Below are 18,154 nucleotides of genomic sequence, written 5' to 3'. Positions count from 1 at the left end.
TTATATATTTTTATATATAATTTATATTATAATATACAATATATATCATAACATATAATAATATATATTTAATATATAATATAGTATATATTACAATAGATGTTAATATATATAATATAATATATAATGTATATTTTAGATATATTATGCAAAATATATTATAATATATATTAATATATAATTTATATACTATATATTTTATAATATATAATATATATATTTTGATATCTGTACAAGCCAGTTTGATACAAAAAGTTACAACCTCTGAGGCTCCAGACTGCCAAACAGGTATCTACTGTTTGGAATACACCCAGTCTCAGGAAAAGGCTGCAGTGAGTTGAAGGATTCCATGAACTCCAAAGGCAGTGCCAGCCCAACAGCTGACAGGCAGCAGGTGCAAAGCACTGCCTCCTCCCACTGCTCCCCGCGGGAAGCTGCACCTCCTGCTGAGAAGAAAGTGAACTCTGACACACAGGGGAGAAGGGAATCCCATCCATGCAGGACATCAGACACTGCTCCCAGCAGAGCTTCTCAAAGGACCCTTCTCTTTCCAACCCTTCGGTCACACTGTATCAGCAAAAAATGCTCTTTGTTGTATTAATGGAATTATGTTTTGAAAAAACCCTGGAAAAACGCCTGCCATTTGGATTGGCATTGCCTGCTGAAGAGATTTTAACTGTACTGGCCATTGTGTCCTTCAGTGCTGCTCAGAACCTGTTTAATTCCAGCTCCTGCTGCCAAGAGCTGGCCTGGATTTCCAGCAGTGCCCATGAACTGTGCCACGTGGCTGTGGTTTGAGGAGGCTGTAGTGCACACACAGCACAACCCAGAGGGGAGGAGGATCCATACTTGCAGCAGGACTTAGGACAGCCTCAGATGGGGAGAAACAACTCGTGCCACACTGGCTGCCCAGAAGGAACTGAAGAGAAAGTCCAACATCCATCTCCATCCCTCTGAAACTGGCACATGTGACAGGCATTACTCTTTCCCAGCTTCTGAACTATTCTACAGTCACATTCCCTGGCATCCTTTGCTGTGTCAGATCTCATTCCTAGTGTAGTTCAGGCTCCCTGGAAGCAGTACAACCACACACAACAGTTTTGATTTGTTTCCCTGTGTGAGGAGCACAGCAGGGACCAGCTCCTCCATGCAGCAGCTGCCTGTACAGGAACACCAGAGCAAAACAAAGGGGCACCATGGCTGCCATGAAGAGCACCCACACAGCCAAATGCCTGCTAGGAACAATTTCAACACCACAATGCAGGAGGAGCCTCTAAGCTCACTGGCATAAGCAGCACTGGCATCACAAAAAAATACATGTAACATTTTATTTATCAGAACTGTACAAGTATTCAAAGGTAACATATAAAAACAGAGATAGTCAAATTACCTGTAACAAAAGCATCACCTGGAGCACTGACATGCAACAACCCACCATCCCACCCCCAGGGGCCAGCCCTGCAGCTTCACTTGCAGGGGATCACTTTATTTCCACTCACTGCCACGGGAATCAGGAGCCTGCGGTACTCCATGGGGAGGTAACGCTCTATCAGCACCGTCAGCGGCATCTTGTCTGTCACCAGCCCCTGCCTTTGGCCAGAGAGAGAGCAGGGAACAAACCAAGTTGTTAGTGAAATGTGCTTCCGCTCAATTTCAGAGTACAGTTTTCTTGCAGTGATGTTTTTGCATTTAGGAGGTGAAATGCTCTGACTGCTTGTGACAAACAGCTCCAGACTCGTGTTTGCAGGCAGCTTCTGAGCTCCTGTGCATGCTGCAGTGCCAGGACTGCCCACACAGCAGAGCAGACAGACCCAGAGGGTTCCTGCAGAGCAGCTTCCCACTGTTTACCATGGGGATATTCATCTGTATTGATCAGGACCAAAGCTCATTGCTTTTTAAATTCACAATCCACCTACCGTGGGATAAATTCTACTCTTTGAAGACGTGCACAGAATGATGTGACAGAAGGAAATAGCTCAGTACCCAGATTTTTTTTACAGTCACAACTCAGAGGTGGTTGGCATTTGCTAACTGTGTAGGCCATGGAGTTTTCCTGTACACCATTTAGCTGACTGGCCTGAAAAAAATCAGCATCTCCCAGTTTTGTAAAAGAAAGAAAGTGCAACATTTATTCACACTTCCCATGTGGAAGGAACAGAGATGCTGTTCTTATGCGTGAGCCAGCAACAATTCCTGATCTCTTTATGAGGCAGTAAAAAGGCATAAAGACATCTAGAATAAGGTGAAACAACAAGTACATGGAACTCCCAAACCAGGACAAGTAACCCATCATGCCTTCTGGCCTGTTCATACCAACCTCAGCACACACCTGTCAAGTGGGAAAACAAAATCTCTGGATCAGGACAGCAACAGATTATTCTTTTTAAGCAGCAGCACCAGCTCACCTACAGAGGCCCATGCAAAGCCAGTGTCATCAGCTGTGCCCTGTGCTATCCCCCAGGTGACTTTAACATCACATTTGAAACTCTTCCAGTGGAGATTAAGAACAACCACCCACAGTAATGAATTTAAATGAAAAGTGGTGGATTGCTTTAGGCCTCACAGAGGGCTTCCAAGCCAAGAATAAATCCCTTGTGTTTTGGTCACAGAACAAAGTAAATCCAGGTAGGAGATGGGGCAGCTGTGAACATCCAGAGGACAGAACACCAGTGAGGCAGCTCTGAGAACAGCCCTTCCAGGCTGCTGTCCAGGAATGTTGCTGTTAGGAGAGGCCAGCCCTGCCCACCTGGGCTGGGGGCTCTTTCTGCTGCTCTCGAGAGGAACTGTCAGTTTGGATCCCCAGCATCAGCTTGTGCAGCAACAGGAAGAGCTGTATTTTGGTTGGAAGAGCAAGTCACCAAAACAGACAGCAGGACGTGTGAAAATGCTCAGTGTCAGTCGCAGATGATTTTAGCAAAGAGCTCACCCAAGGATGCAAACAGTGCAGCCCAGACTCCCTCTTAGCATTTCTCCACTTCTCCACACTCCCCAGACATTACTGCTACATCCTTACACAAATCCCTCTCCTCTTGGTTCCTCAAGTGACTCCTTGCACTCACAACCCCTCACTACTTCCCCTTGCCTCTCCACCATCACCAAGTGGTGTAACCCTAGTCCAGGGATGCCTCCTGGGACAGAAGTGGCCTCACACAGTAAATCCCAGAACACTTACTATACAAACACTGCTGGTGCACACTCTGGCAACAACCAGGTGTTACTGGGCTATCAAAGCACCACCAAACACTACTGCAGATTTGTAAAAACCCTTCCATTACCTTCTCATCAGGACTTCCAGGTCAGCTGCCTCCACTGTCTTCCTCCCTGCATGGAGGGTGTAAGCTTCCAGATCATTGCTCAGCTGCTTGAAGTATCTCTCGCAGCTGAGGGGGGAAATCAAACCAGACTGTGGCGTGTGTGAACACCAGCTACTCACCCCCTTCTGCAGGGCAAGCTGCACCAGAGCTGCTCCTTGTGCAGGTCACAGCCTGCCAGGGAAAGCTGGGGGAGAAGAAACTCTCAGCCCACAAACAAAGCTTGGCTTCTCAGCCCAGGTTCCCTGGAATTTCACTGCCAAGACAGCTGTGAAACAGCTGCACAACCAGCACTTTCCCACACCTCCCACGCCTGCAGGAACAGGGGCTGACACCAGTGACAGAGAAATCAGCACTGAGGGTCAGATATTGGCTACTGCAGTGACAGTGTTCAGACTTTACTCAGGAAGGCAACAAGGTCTAAGGGTGCAAAGAGCTGAGAAACCAGCATTCCAATGGAACACTGCACACCCTCACTGCGCCCAGCACGATGGCCATTGTCCAGAGCCATCCTGCTCATGGAAATTGATAAAGACAATCTGACTGCTACAATTTGTTGGGACAAAACCCAGATGCTCCTGAAAGGCAGCACTGATCAGATACCCACACAACACTTGGCATCTTTCTGCCCATTGCCTCCCAAGACTCTTTCCAGCTGAAGAGAGAGGGCTGTCAGCTTGTCAGAAGCACTCCCAACAGGTTTATTACTTCAGGGGAGAAAAGAAAGAAAAAAACCTCAACAGTAAAAATAATGGAAAGAGCAGTTTGCTGCTACGTACCATTTTTCAACAATTTGGAATGCATCTCTGGTTACTGGCACTTTAGCAAAATGTCTGAATATCTCCTTTATCAAACTCCTTGGTACTTGAGGCTCACGTGGTTTCTTCTTGGATGTTCCCAATCTCTTAGAAACTTTCTTAGGCTGCAGCAGCTGCAGGGGAGACCTTTGAGGAAAATTGAAAATTCACACATTGAATGAACAAGGGAGAGGCAGAGAACACCAGGCTGAGTTTGGAGAAACCCTAAGCTGAACTGGAAGGGATAACAACTACCTTGAGCTCTTCATTTTTTCTCCCTCCCAATTCTTCAAAACTCTCATGGGGCAGTTTGCAAACAGTTCATGTGGCATCATGGCCTTGAGAGAAGCAATCCAGGCTCAAGTTGCCTTGATTCCAGAGTTCCCATGTAACACACTGTATTCCCTGTACAGCAGTGCACAACATTTGAAGCACCATAGGTCACCTCTGCATCTGTGGACAGGGGAGGCTGCTCTGCAGGGAATCCTTCTACGCTATTAAGAACTTCTGTGGGGGCTTTTTTGTGGGCTGTAGGGTTTCCCACCCCCCCATTAAACAAGACTGTAAGTCCCAAAGGAAATTACAATTCTCTTCCATTCTAAAATAGGAAAAATTGTAACATGGAAGAGTTAAGTGAAACCATGGACTCACTCAGAATGTAAATGGAAAACAACAGAAAAGCACTAGAACCTCAGGCTAACACATGCAAAACCTCAGAGAGGGTGTGTGGATCACTTGACTCTCTCTAGTCCACCCATACGTGGGCAAAAGAATTTTGTCTTCTTGCTTATTGCTTTAATAGATAAAGCTCTGAAGTCATGGGCTAGAAAATTCCTCCTGCTCCCTAGGAAACACTGCTAGTGGTTCTGATGAAACTAAATTTCTAGACAAGAGGGTGCAAGTGTTAACTAATTTGGATTAATGCAGAGGACAGGTTCACTTTCTGCCTCTAAGAGAGCTTCATTTTAGTAGCACATGGCAACTGCACACAGCTTTAGGCTTCTGCAGTCAATACAAGTATGTCATTCCACGTGATCAGTGTCCTGCCATCTGTAATTCCCCCTCTTCTGCAAGGGCCTCTGCATCCTCCCTGGAATCTATGGCTCCAGAGTGGCTTACCACTTGAAAAACTCCTAGGAAAAGTTTTGGCCTTTAGCACAAGAAAATATTACAAGAACATTAATTAGAAAGCCTGAAGGCATCAGACCTGCTCTGGAAGAGCACTGACATTCACTCACAGACTTCAGCACTGCTCACTCCCTGCCAGAGCAGCTGGCAAAGCCAGGCTCTGCTCTGCCCCCAGCCCCACCTGTGCCAGGCTGGACATGGCTTAGGCTTACCTGGGAGCAGCAGGTTTTGCAACACGTGGCGTTGACAGCAGGTTTTTGGCTGGAGCACGGACAAACGCAGGAGTCTTCATGGAAACCTCTGGGAAAAAAGTACTGGAGGAACTGAAGTCTCTTTCCAGAACTCCTGAAGCAGGCAGTGCTGCCAGCAGACAGAAACCCAGCCAGCTCCCCACATGCCTGTGCTCTGGCTGTGCCCCACAGCACCCCGAGCCAGCACAGCTGCTGGCTGCTGCAGTGCCACCCCCACAGCTCCTGTCACACAGGCTGGTGGCTTCCCTTGGGCCCCTGTGCTGGCCCAGCTGGCTGGCCAGGCTGCAGAGACACACTCAGGAGCAGGCTGCAGTGGCTGATGGCTGGGTTAATTTAGGTTGCCACAACACTGCATCCTTTTTAACCTGAGAGAACTTCAAAGTCTAGAAGTTACCTCTGTCATCTTGTTAAGCCACTGGCAAATTCTCCTGAACAAAGGGTCAAGCTGAGCTACAGAGTCACATTACAAGGGCCAGACTATAAATTTCTCCCTGTTTGCAGATCTTCCTAACTCACTCCAGGCAAGGCTCCTGTTATCAGCATCTCACCTGTTCTCTGCTATGAACCCACAGCAGTTTCCTCCAAGTCTAATCTGCATTGTCTTTAACTTCACTCTTGAACTTCTTCACTTCTTAACAAGTGAGAGCAGGAAAGGAAACAATGTTAACAGAAATGCTGAGCAGATTCCTTACCTTCACTTGGAGGGTGTTCAGCTTCATCCTCAGCAGCCTCTTCCACTGAATTTTCGAAATTTAGCATCATAGCCTCGTCCTGTAGTTCATCTCCTTGTTCATCAGTTTCATTTAATTGAGTCATTTCAGGTTTTTCCAATGAGGAAGAGGCATGAGAGTGCCTGCCCAGACTTCCAGCTCCAATGCCTCTGGTAATCTCATGTTCTAGATTTCCAAAACAGAAAAAATAAAGCACTGAAACAAATATCTTTGCCTGATTCTGAAACTTCCTCTAGTAAACTTTAATAGAAGATACCTGCTGTAACTGTACATTTCTAACACTACTGCCAGTACAATTTTGGTTTCCCTTTAAATAAAATGCAGTTTCCCTTTAAATGAAATGCATTCCTGCTTAAAATGACAAAATCAGTTCAATATTTCCCCAGTAATTAGCCCAGGTTCCAGAAAACAAAGGAAGTTAAGGCTCTGTCTCAGCACTGATGCCAGTCGTGCAGCATGAGAGCACCCTGGCACTACAGAGAGCTGCCAGCATTAGAGGTGTCCTCACCAGCTCTGGGAGAGCCGTGGGCTCCAGTGCTGCCTTCTTCCAGTTCCTCCCCTGCTGAAGGAGCCCTTTCTGCTTCACCTCTGCTGTCCTGTGCTGCAGTTATCTGCAATTCTGCTTTTTCAGCCAGTTTCTTCTCCAAATGTTCAGAATATCGAGCACTTGCACCATGTTCTGCAGCTAAAATAATAAATTCCATCATACATCTCACCTACAAAAAACCCCAACCAACCACCAGCACACAGTTCAACCACCACTGGAATTTATTTGTGATAAATAAACTCAGCCATAAGATGTAAAAAAGAAAAGCAGTTCCCTTCAGAGCTGAGAAATGCCCAACTTTTTCTGTGTTTGCTCCACAGCCACCTAATTAGAGACCCATCAGATCCCAATGAAGGAATTTTACTTACAGTAAGCAGAGCTCCTCCAGATCTGCCATCTCTAGGGCCATTTTAAATTTTGGTGATTGTGTAAAAGACCAGTTTACTTTCCTTTAAATCTAACAATACCTGGAGTTTGTGCTCAGATTCTCCTCCTCATCTCCTCCATTTTTCTGAATAAACAATTTTGTAAGAGATATATTCCATTGTAGAGAGAAGAGAGCCTAGAGTGGTTTTAACCATCCAGGACAAGCCTCTGGCATGCAGGATGAGAAATACACAGACACATGACTTGCTTGTGTTTAAAAACTTGATCTACTGACTACTTAAGTATTCATTTTTCCTTTATACTACATATATAGTCCACGTATCTGTTACTATGTAGCTCAGTTAAACAGAAACACACACAGGTAATTACTTTGTGAAAATTGGGCACTCTGACATCATGACACACATGACAATGCTGTCATTCACTGAAGGGTTTGGAAATCTTGGCTGAGTTCAGAACCAAAAGCTGTCAAACGGCACTTTCACCATCCTCTCCAGCAACTGGGAGTTTTCACACTGAAAAGTACAAGTGTGGCAAGGCCTTGGGACCCCCAAGCCCAAGGGAAGGGCACAAGGAAATCTGGGCAAAGGTAGTGCAAAAATCAGGTATATCAATTTCATTAACCAGAATATTGGGCTGCCTACATCAACACAGGGTCTAAAGTGCAGTGAAATATTAACCAGCTTAGATTAGCCAGATGAGAGCTCTTCATCTTTCCTATGGGAAGCTGAGCAGTAGTACAGATCTGCCAAAACATATGAACCTTTATTCCACTTCCAGTCACAGCCCACTTTTAGAAAGCTTGTCTGGAAATGTCCAAGTATTTCTGGTATGTCTTGAATTAAATTATTTCCAGCATCTACTGTACAATTAAGTCTTATTTTACTCTGAGTAAAATAAATCTTATTTTACAAGTCACCTGAAAAACTCTGTTTAAATCAGACTGTACTCCATTCCCTTTCTGCAATGAAAGTACATCTTACCCTCAGGGAAAATCTGTTCCTGTTCCACTCCATTCTCTGTATTAATCATCTCTTCTTCTGTATCACTTACTTCTAGGTCTTCGATTATATGGGACACAACTTGTCTCAAATACATTCTGGAAACATTTAGAGTGACTGGGGATCCCAAATATGTACTTGAACTTTTGGAGGGCAGAGAGGAGCTCCATCTATAAACACCTAGAACAGATCATTAATGTGTCTCCTGGTAGCTTTTTAAATTTTCTTTTAGCTTTCCTGGTAAATAAAAAACCAACAAAGGAGGGAGAAGAAGACACACAATAAACACTTGTGTGTACTTCAAGAAATTTAGGGAGTTGGCATCGAACTTCAGGAACCAGTTGGAAAAATCTTTGCAACTGTTTTTCAGCTGACACTGAGGAGCAACACCACCTGCAGCCTCCTGTGGTAGAGCAGAACTATGTCACCATTAACATCTGACATTAATGCCTTATTAACTCCAGCATCTTAAAGATCAGCTCACTCCCCCTCCTCTTCCCCTCACTGGATCCAGTCCCCTATTCCACATCCTCCACTACTTGCATTACCTATCCCTTTGTCCTAAAAATGCCTGCCATTGGAGCTGCTCTGAGCAACTAACCTTTTTCTGTTAATTTCTTCCCTTGTCCTTTCAAAACAACTTTTGCCTGGTCCAGAAAGTATAAAGAAAACCTGCTCCCATTTACACAACCAGGACAAGGCCAGGGAAATGAATGCCAAGGAGAGTTACCAGGGGAAAACTGGCAAGCAACAGGAATTGCAAAGCATTGGTACAGAGTGAGCAGGGAGGCAGCTGCCTCTGTCCAAATATTTTTAAGGCCTGGAGACAATGGAGAGGTTGGCTGTGACAAGTAAGTGACCATACCACGGTGAAGGTCTGGACTAGAAACTTCCAGAGATTCCTTCCAAGTCTGTCTACATGTCCTACATATTGTCTCCTTATTTTTTGTGACCAATTTAGAGTGCCCACTTCTGGGGTCCCAGTACCAAGGAGAGATGGACACAGTGGAGAGTCCAGCAAACACCCACCAGGACAGTTAAGGGACTGAAACATCTCTCCTAGAAGGAAAGGCTGAGAGAGCTGGGACTGTTCAGCCTAAAGAAGAGAAGGTTAGGGCAGATCTTACCAATATATACAAGTGCCTGAAGGCAGGGTGTAAGGCAGACAGAGCCAGACTCTTCCCAGTGATGCCCAGTGCCAAGAGGAAAGGCAACTGGCACAGACTGGAACATGGGAGGCTCCATCTGAACACAAGGAAGACAGTTTGCAGTCATTACCCTTGGAGACTCAGGAGAGCCACTTAGTCCTGGGCAACCTGCTCTATGTGGCCCTGCCAGAGCAGAGGGGCAGGAGAAAATAACCTTGAGATCCCTTTCTACCTCAACCACTCTGTGAGTTCAGATAACACCTGCTAAGCCTTAACCCATAGTACTCACTGCAAACCACCTCTTCTTCAGTATAAGAAATCTGGGCCGCTGGGTTATTCTGCTGGGAATGGTCTTGCTTTTCTTCTTCCTGTTTTGCAGGGCTTTCTGGAGATACATGGGTCATTCTGTCAACATGCTCATCATCAAGGTTTGAGCTCTTGGAGTATCTTTGGGTCCTCCCCTGGTTTGTGCTCACACTGGGTACTAGGCCCTCCAGCCTTGCTTCCTCTTGATCTGCATCAGAAATCAGGCTCCTCTGTGCTGAAGCTTTTGAATCTGACAGCTGGGATTCAAGAGCAGATAATTTATTTTGGCTCTCTTCATCCAGCTGGGGCTGAACAAAGAGCTCTGTGCTATTCATCATCATTTCTGCATCACTTGTCAGGATGCTTGTTCGAATCCCAGATGCAGATTGTGAGTCCACAAGATCGTTCTGTCCTGTTGAGAAAGTTTCAAAACAAATTTTGTGTGAAAAACTGTTCAAGGTCACAGGGACACACTATACTACTAGGATTTGTGTAATTCACTATTTAAGTCATTCAACCAAATTTTACTCCTCAACAGACCAAACACTGACACAGTATGACCCCGCTTCTGTGCCCACAACTCTCCCTATCAATAGAGACCTCAGCACCCACAGACGAAGATGATCCCAAACAATTCCTGTGGTTTAAATGACCAAACCATGCAAAGTACATATTTAAGAGCATAGAATCCCAAACAATTCCTGTGGTTTAAATGACCAAACCATGCAAAGTACATATTTAAGAGCATAGAATCCCAAACAATTCCTGTGGTTTAAATGACCAAACCATGCAAAGTACATATTTAAGAGCATAGAATCAAAGGAACTGCCAAGGCAGAACCTCATTCTAATCTTGCCTCCCAAATCCCACTCTATTTCTGTGAAGGTGTTAGTAAATTTTAAATTCTAAAATACAGACCATGCTTCAGTAAATGCTTCTAAAAGCCCCTTTAAAGTAAGGCCCTGCCTCCCAAAAGAGAAATAACAGCACTAAGGAAACCTTTGCTCTTCAGCATGTTCTGTTCCACTCTGCCTTCAAACGCTTGCATGTCCACAGCCCTGCGGGTTTTGGGCCTCCGGAGCAAGCCCCTCTTCTCAACGGTGTCTGGGGCCAGCAAGGAACCCACAGACATATGAAGGGATCTGTAAAGAGAGGGGGGAAACTGTCACATCACACACTGCAGAATACAGACATGATGGCACTAACAGCGACACGTTTTGCAGAACTAGGAGAAATTTCCCCAAAAAACACTTGAAGATTATGAGTCAGTCTTTAAATGAATTGTTTATTTTCATACTACCACCAACATCAGGACATGTATCACAGAGATCAGGAAGCAGACTGTTTTAAAGCCTCTCTGAGACACTGCAACACTACAGCTGACAAAAGGGTCAGAAATATAAAAAATCTTAAAATAACAAAAAATAAAAAGGAAAAAAAAATGTTTCAGAGTAAAGATATACCTTAGATGACAATGGGGTGGTAGGAGGACTTCCCAATAACTTTAAGAACCTACTTACTATCAATACTCTCAGCAAAGTACAGCTACCAACACATTGTGACTGGTTTTAAGATGAGAGCTGATAGCAACACCTAAAGCTGATAGCAACACCTAAAGGAAATGTTTCTCATTGCAGGTGTTCTCTACCCTGAAGACTGATCATGCTCAGTGACCTCCTGCCCCTCTCTCCAGGCAGGGTTCAAAGACAGAATGCAGCCCCAAAAAACATCTTGTGTGGCACCCCACAAGGGCTGCAGTGAGAAAAGTGATTTTGGGCTGGACTGATTTTGGCCAGGGTCATTTGCAAAGTACATAGGCAACACCAGAAAGTAAGTTCTTAGACTCACTAAAAAGGTTTAAAGTCCAGAAAATACTGCATAGATGCAATTGATGTGATAAAACTATCAACAGGCAGGGATAATATTCTAAGGTATACTGTGTACTGATTTACATAATTTTCTAAGATATATTGTGTACTGATTTACATAATATTGTAAAATATACTATGTACTGATTTACATAATATTCTAAGGTATAATGTGTACTGCTTTACTGCTGGAATCATGAGAAGGAAAGGAAAAAAGGAATGATCCAAGCAAGTAAAGAGAGGAGCAACAGTAGCAATGCAAGCTAGACCAACCCAGGCATACAGTGCAGAGCCACAATTTCTGAAAATCAAAAGGTGTGTGGTGCAATACCTTGAAATTCCACCAGCAGAGGGGCAGATGCCTGTTTTACTGCTAACACCAACACAGCTCCTGAACATGAACCCAGGCATCTGCACTGCTCCTCACCCCTTCAGATGGGATCACAGCCAGGGCAGACAGAAGGTAAGACACTTTAGGTTAAACTCACCGAGCCATAATTGTGCTGTCCAACGTTGACTGAGCTAGAAAAAGTTGATGGCACATTAGCTGAGAAATTACCCTTTCCACAACAGGCTACAGGAACATCCCAAGGGATCTTCCTCTTTTCAGAGCCAGCCATGCTACAATCCTCAAACATCATACTTTGGTACAAAGAGAATTAGATAACGGGGTCACTTCACTATTTCTTGTCTACATTTCAGAATTGCATATTAGAAATCTAATAAGCAATTTCTGAAAGGGTAAGAAAGATATTTCATTTATTTCAATGAAAATTTAACATGCATATACCCTCAGATTTAAAAATTTTACCACATTGATAACAAGATGTTAGGCCTTGGTCACAACCACCCTTCAGCAACCCAACCCAAACACATGTGGAGTTTTAGAAACACGGACATCTATTCCACAGATGAAACTGGAACTCAAACCTGTTCTGCTCACAAAGAACTTTATCATTATTTTATATCATTGCAATGGAAACTATACAGCTGCTTGTATTTTAAAGTTTCTAAAACTGAGAAGAAGGCAGGGTTCCTCTGGAGACACTCCAAAACTCAAAGAACACCAAGTTGCAAAAGTAGTCAAGAAATTATATATAGTCATGGCAGAGCCTAGAACTTGGCTAAAAAAGGTTTATTTTAAATTTGAGAGGATGGGGGCTTTTACTTTCTCCATTATCCCCTTTGCATGAGATATTGCAATCTGGATTCCAAACTTACAACTGCCCAGCTGGGCAGCTCCTGACAACTGAGCTGAGCAGGTGAGAACCAGCTGACAGGAATGCAGCCCTGAGCAAGGTAATTCCTGACTGCAGCCTTACCTTGGTACTGGGGAAGGCGTCTCTCTGCTGCCCTCTCAAACTCAGAAATGCTGAGTTTTTTTCTCTTCTTTTTCATGTGGAACACGGTGACAGATGTGTCCTCAGGAGCAACATCTGGCAGCTGCAATTCCCCCCTACCAAAACAAACCAAGCTGGAGAGGCATTTCTGACAATCCCACCTGACAAGATGCAATTCTGATCACTGAAACACAAGTAGAAGAGAAGTCCTGCTCCCCAGTTCTACCACAGAAACTGCAGCTCTACCTGGCATTGTAATAAAAGTGTAAATTATAAAAAAAACCCTACTTACGTGCTGGAAGCCCTCTTAGGTGGGACTTCTGCATGAGCTTCTTGTGTGTCTTCATGGTTAGATATCTGAGGTGCCAGCGGTGAAACCTGGGGCTCTGCCAACAAACCAGAACATTTCCTTTCCTCAGTTCAATACAGCAGGGTGTCACAGCTACACTACAGGCTGTAAACAACATTTACTAGCAGCTTAAAATAAACACCTGGTGTAAACTGTTTGGGTTCTGCTCCTGGGAAGGCTGGCAGTGACAAAGCCAGTGGTGACAGGTGGCAGCACAGGGGTTCCCTGCACTCAGCAGAATAACTCACACCTGATCCCACAGCCAAAGGATAATGTGCTCAGTCCCCAGGATAAGAAGACCAAGTGAAGAGGGTTTTGAAGAGGATCTTTAAAGCTATGATTTCACCAGAGCAAGGCCTGGCCTCTCAGGGAGCTGTATCCTGTATTCAGGTGCCCTGCAGTGACTCCTCTGTTAATAAATCAGTCATACAACAATCTGACTTCTGTCTCGTGTAACAGGGAAAGGATAATGGGCCACCAAGGGACTCCCTCTGTTTCCTTAACTTCACAAAAACATTGTCTTTCTGTTCTCAATTCTCCTGAAAAAAAGACACTTACGGTTCTGCATGACTCTCTTGAGCATGAGCCGTGGCGTGCCATTTCTGAGATCAGGGAACACTGCCAGTCTCTGCTTTGCCAAGGTGCTGCTGACAGATTTACTCTTATTTTGTACACTCAATCCAGTCTAGAGAGAAATCAAGACACAAGCAATTCAATGACAGTATTTTCGTTATTAAAGACCCCAACAGCAAAAGCATCCACAACCCACGTTCTAATAACAAGCTAAGCAAGCTGGTAAGAAACTTTTTCCAAATTTTAAAGAGGAACTGCGCGTGTTGGCTTTCTGACAATGGTGACACTTGCACTGTGGACGGGAGACAGTTCAGCCCGGGGAATGATCCAGGGGGTTCCAGATTAAAACCCTCCCGTGGACGGAATCCTCAGAGCACAGCCGCCACCTAAACCCGCCGAGAGCCCAAGTCAGGGGTTTCGGTCCATTTTCCACGATTAAAGGCGAAGAAGGGTGAGGGAGCGGCCTCTGCTCCTGCTTCAGAGGCCTCGCTGCCGTCTCAAACCGAGAGCGACCGGGCGGGCGGCACCGGGCGGGTCCCACCGGATGGTCGATCCCAACAGCGACTCTCCTTTCCTCCCTTCTTTTTTATCCCCTCCCTCCCGCCCGCCCTTGCAGATCCCTCGGGGCACCTGGGCCGCCGCCCTCGCGTTGTGGCGGCCGCTGCGCCTGAGGCCGGGCCGAGCCCGGGACCGCCCGTCAGCCATGACGGGCCCGGTAACGGCCGCTGCGCCTCCCGCGTCCCGCCGCCTCTCGCGAGACGCGCGCGCGAGCGCCGGGAGGGGCCGCGGCGCAGTGTGGGGCGGGTAGTTCCGCCGGCGGCGCGGTGCATTGTGGTCCGCGTAGTTCCGGGGCGGCGGCGGCGGCGGCGGCGAGAGGCCGCGCGGGCCTTGTGGGAGCTGTAGTTCGGCGGGGCCGCTCGCCCCGCTCGCCGCGGGTGTCCCCCCGCCCCGCGAGGCCATGCCGGGCTTCACCTGCTGCGTACCGGGCTGCTACAACAACTCGCACCGCGACAAGGCGCTGCACTTCTACACCTTCCCCAAGGACGAGGAGCTGCGGCGCCTCTGGCTCAAGAACGTCTCCCGGGCGGGCGTCAGCGGCTGCTTCAGCACCTTCCAGCCCACCACGGGCCACCGCGTCTGCAGCGAGCACTTCCAGGGCGGCCGCAAGTCCTACCTGGTGCGGGTCCCCACCATCTTCCCGCTGCGCGGCGTCAACGAGCGCAAGGCTCAGCGGGCCCGGCGCCCCCGCCCCGCCGCCGCCGCCGCCGCCGCCCCGCAGGGCCCCGCGGCCGCCGCCGAGGCCCCTGCAGGGGGCGCGGCCGAGGACGTGAAGCCCATCGACCTGACGGTGCAGGTGGAGCTCGGGGCCGCCGCCACCATCGGGCCCAGCCCCGTGCGGCTGCCGGTGCCGGTACCGGCGGCGGCGGCGGCGGGGGAGGAGAGCCCGGCGGAGGGCGGCCCCCCCGATCACTCGTACTCGCTGTCGTCGGGCACCACGTCGGAGGAGCTGCTGAGGAAGCTGAACGAGCAGCGCGACATCATCGCGCTGCTGGAGGTGAAGATGAAGGAGATGAAGGGCAGCATCCGTCGCCTGCGCCTGGCCGAGGCCCAGCTCCGCGAGGAGATCCGCGAGAAGGACCGGCTGCTCCACGCCGCCAGCGCCGGCACCCGCAAGCGCCACGGCCTCTGAGGGCTGCCCGCGCCCGGCCCGGCGCGGGGCTCTCCATCCCGGAGCCTCCGCCGCCCTCGGTGCGGTGCCGGGCAGAGCAGAGATGGGATGGACCGCGGCCCCTCCGTGCCCGGCTCGGCCCACGCCACAGCAGCGCCCAGCCGGGCAAGGCATTCGCATTCCCCTGCCTGGACTGGATCAGCTCCGTGGCCAGCGCCGTTATGCCCCGGTGTTGTCCCCGGGGTCGCCTCAGGCCGGGCCCATCAAACCCGCTGTGTGCGGTGTCGGAACGCGCTGCTCGCAGCGTGGATGGGACCCGAGTCGTCACTAAGTGGACGTAGGGTATCAGTTTTCAGCAAATAAACTCGCTGTGTGTCAAGTGAGGTTACAGCAACACTACCCTGGAGAAGGCGTGTCCGGCTGCCGCGGGCGCTGTCCCCATCACAGGATGGTCGGTGATGCGGCGTTCAGCCTCGCTCAGTGGAGGAAAGCTTTAGAAACCCTCTCAGGGTGATGTGTTTCTTCAGTAAATTACTGATGCCATAAAAGACTGCTGTTCCTAGCGTGACAGAAGCCCCAGATTAAAGAGTGCTCTTGTACCGTGTAGTTTCTGCTTTCTCTGCAGCGTGTGTGTATTGGTTACAGATGTCTCCATGGTCTCGACACCAGTAAGGATTGCAGTCTGGTACAAAGAACACGGTGGCACTTAACAGCTGTAGTTTATCTCATTGGCTTAAGACTCCCTCTAATGAAATGGAGGCTTTGTAACACATTGGAATTTTAATCCTTGGCTTTCGTTCTGAGAACCAGGATGAAACAGAAGTGACTTTACCTGCAGTGGTTGCAAACTTTTCCTGTCTAATCCTAAACTAGTTGGCATGACTAATAATCTGTACATTAGGCAAGACCATACTAAAACCTGCTTGTGTGTTCTAAACCAAGATTTAAGAGTATTGTAACAGATCTATGTCGAATGGTTGTGTAGTTTCTGTTTCTAGCCAGCATCAGTCCCTTCACTTTCTGCAAAAGGAAACCAAATCAGCGTTGGCTAGAAAGGGTGGAGCGAGGGTAGCGAAGCCACGGGTTTGGCTTGGTTGTGCACTTCCAGCCTGGCTGGTGGAACAGATCCCTCAGCAGCTGGGAGGAGGAGGAGGAGAAGGGGAGTGTCTGGTGCCCCAGCATGGCCCTGTGGCAGTGGGCAATGACAATGGATGTTGAGAGCAAAAGGCACTTCACCACAGTGTGCCCATACTCACCTTGGAGGGAAGAATTCCCAGGTGTTCCCTGGCTCTGTGAGATCCTTCTGGAAACGGAGTGCATTGTGCTCAGTAGATTGGGATGTCACTTTTACTAAATTTTATAGAGGTATTTTCTAAATGTAAAGAGTATCTTTAGTTTGAAATTATGTAATCTTTGTAACACTGGCTAGTGTAGCTTTACAACCATCAGCTTCAACACTGTATACAACCGAAGGAAAGGGCACCGTGGGGTTTTGTAGCCGGAGGTTTCTCTGTAGATCCTGAAGCCAGTTCAGCTCCAGGTGGTCACAGCCTGCTATGTGATGCATGGGTCATTTTTTATTAATGTGTGTGCCAAGTTGGATGGTCATCTGTAAGGATGCTACATGTCTATCCATGTACTAAGTCCTTGCTGTTACTTCAGTTTAATTTATTCTCCAATCTGAGATGTAGCTCTCCAGCTCTGTGCTGTACCGATTTTTCTGCGAGTCGAGTTAGCGGCGATTTTTTCGTTTGGTTGGTTTGGCTTGTTGTTTTGGGTTTGTTTTTGGTTTCTTTAGTAGGAGATACCTGCTCCACCATGGGATCTAACATATGTGATTGGTCCAGCAGCTCTAGATGCTCCCATCAAGACAGTAGGCACAACATCCCTCCTTGCAAACGAGGCTGGTTGTGCATCTGAGCTTGTTCAGAATGTGCATGTCCTGACAGTCATGGTACTTTTTCTACCATCAGGATGCACTTCAGGATGTTCAGCCATTCAGCCTTGCTGGACTGGTTACCTGCTGGACTGTTTGACTTCTCCAGGTTACACTGAGGTGCTAACATGCTTAATTTTAATAAAGTATATTTTGTTTTCTTACGTTTCCTGTCTCCTTGTGGTTTATATATCTATTTCTGAAAGGTTGTGGCTGCAGCTTTGTCTTTTCTTTTATAACATCTTTTTTTTCATTGTCAGCTCCACAGCTGGAACAGCAGGAATATCTTTACATTCATGTAGGGTGAGGAAGAGGAGTCTGAGGTCAGTTTAGTGTACCACACACCTACCTGCGCAGAGGTTGGAGCCATTGTGATGAGCCATCAGTCACAGGGTGCTCTCTGTGCAGCCAGGAGGGATTTGAGCAGGGAACCAGGCTTCCCCCAGCATGACTCTCCTGTCTAATGCCTGGTGGAGGAAGGAGAAGGCATGGCCTCCCATGAACCAGCCTAGTGCAGGGAAGAGCTTGCGTGTACTCTTAGAACTTGTAATTCCGCTTGCCAGAGTTCCTGGTTTCAGACTGGTTTAGAGCTATTAGTCTCAAGCAAATGTATGCAGCAAAAAATTTCAGCTGTGCCTCAACCATCACATTTTTGGGTTGAATTGGGAATGTTAAACGCAGTTGCAGGATGGGGAGGTGGTTGTCCCATTCTGCTCTGTGCTGGTGCAGCATCACCTGGAGTTCTGGGAGCAGATTTGGGCAGCATAGTACAAGAAGTATCTGAGGCTGTGAGGATGGTGAAGGGTCTAGAG

At 47.5% G+C, this 18,154-nt stretch overlaps 1 protein-coding gene across 6 annotated transcripts; it reads right to left on the bottom strand.

The window, feature by feature from the left end:
• Positions 1-1,314: 1,314 nt before the first annotated feature.
• On the bottom strand, positions 1,315-17,500 carry CENPT (centromere protein T). 6 transcript variants are annotated; one of them, XM_041458639.1, is made up of 14 exons: positions 14,912-17,500; positions 13,723-13,849; positions 13,108-13,201; positions 12,798-12,931; positions 11,964-11,997; positions 10,607-10,749; positions 9,591-10,019; positions 8,136-8,333; positions 6,727-6,903; positions 6,180-6,383; positions 5,449-5,536; positions 4,091-4,255; positions 3,276-3,380; positions 1,315-1,590 (listed from the first exon to the last, which is right to left on the bottom strand). In XM_041458639.1, the coding sequence occupies exons 1-14, from the start codon at positions 15,584-15,586 to the stop codon at positions 1,467-1,469; spliced, it is 2,697 nt and encodes an 898-aa protein (XP_041314573.1). In that variant the 5' UTR covers positions 15,587-17,500; the 3' UTR covers positions 1,315-1,466. The 6 variants fall into 6 exon arrangements, with proteins under 6 accessions (XP_041314573.1, XP_041314577.1, XP_041314574.1 ...); XM_041458643.1 differs by lacking the exon at positions 14,912-17,500 and adding an exon at positions 14,368-14,832; XM_041458640.1 differs by lacking the exon at positions 3,276-3,380.
• Between the last annotated feature and the right edge of the window lie 654 nt (positions 17,501-18,154).

Source organism: Pyrgilauda ruficollis, unplaced genomic scaffold (assembly GCF_017590135.1).
Source record: "Pyrgilauda ruficollis isolate IOZ18807 unplaced genomic scaffold, ASM1759013v1 scaffold13, whole genome shotgun sequence".
Classification (NCBI taxonomy): domain Eukaryota; kingdom Metazoa; phylum Chordata; class Aves; order Passeriformes; family Passeridae; genus Pyrgilauda; species Pyrgilauda ruficollis.
The sequence above is the reverse complement of the archived record's forward strand: the minus strand, read 5'-3'. Positions and strand labels throughout refer to the sequence as shown.

Excerpts from the sequence above, each read along its gene's own strand:
- CENPT (XM_041458639.1), bottom strand. The coding sequence starts at position 15,586 with ATGCGAATGCCTTGCCCGGCTGGGCGCTGCTGTGGCGTGGGCCGAGCC. Across the intron at positions 10,750-11,963 it reads GACAGCACAATTATGGCTCG|ATCCCTTCATATGTCTGTGG; the intron begins GTGAGTTTAACC and ends CTCTCTTTACAG. Across the intron at positions 8,334-9,590 it reads TGAAGAAGAGGTGGTTTGCA|GTGTTTATAGATGGAGCTCC; the intron begins GTGAGTACTATG and ends GATCTGTTCTAG.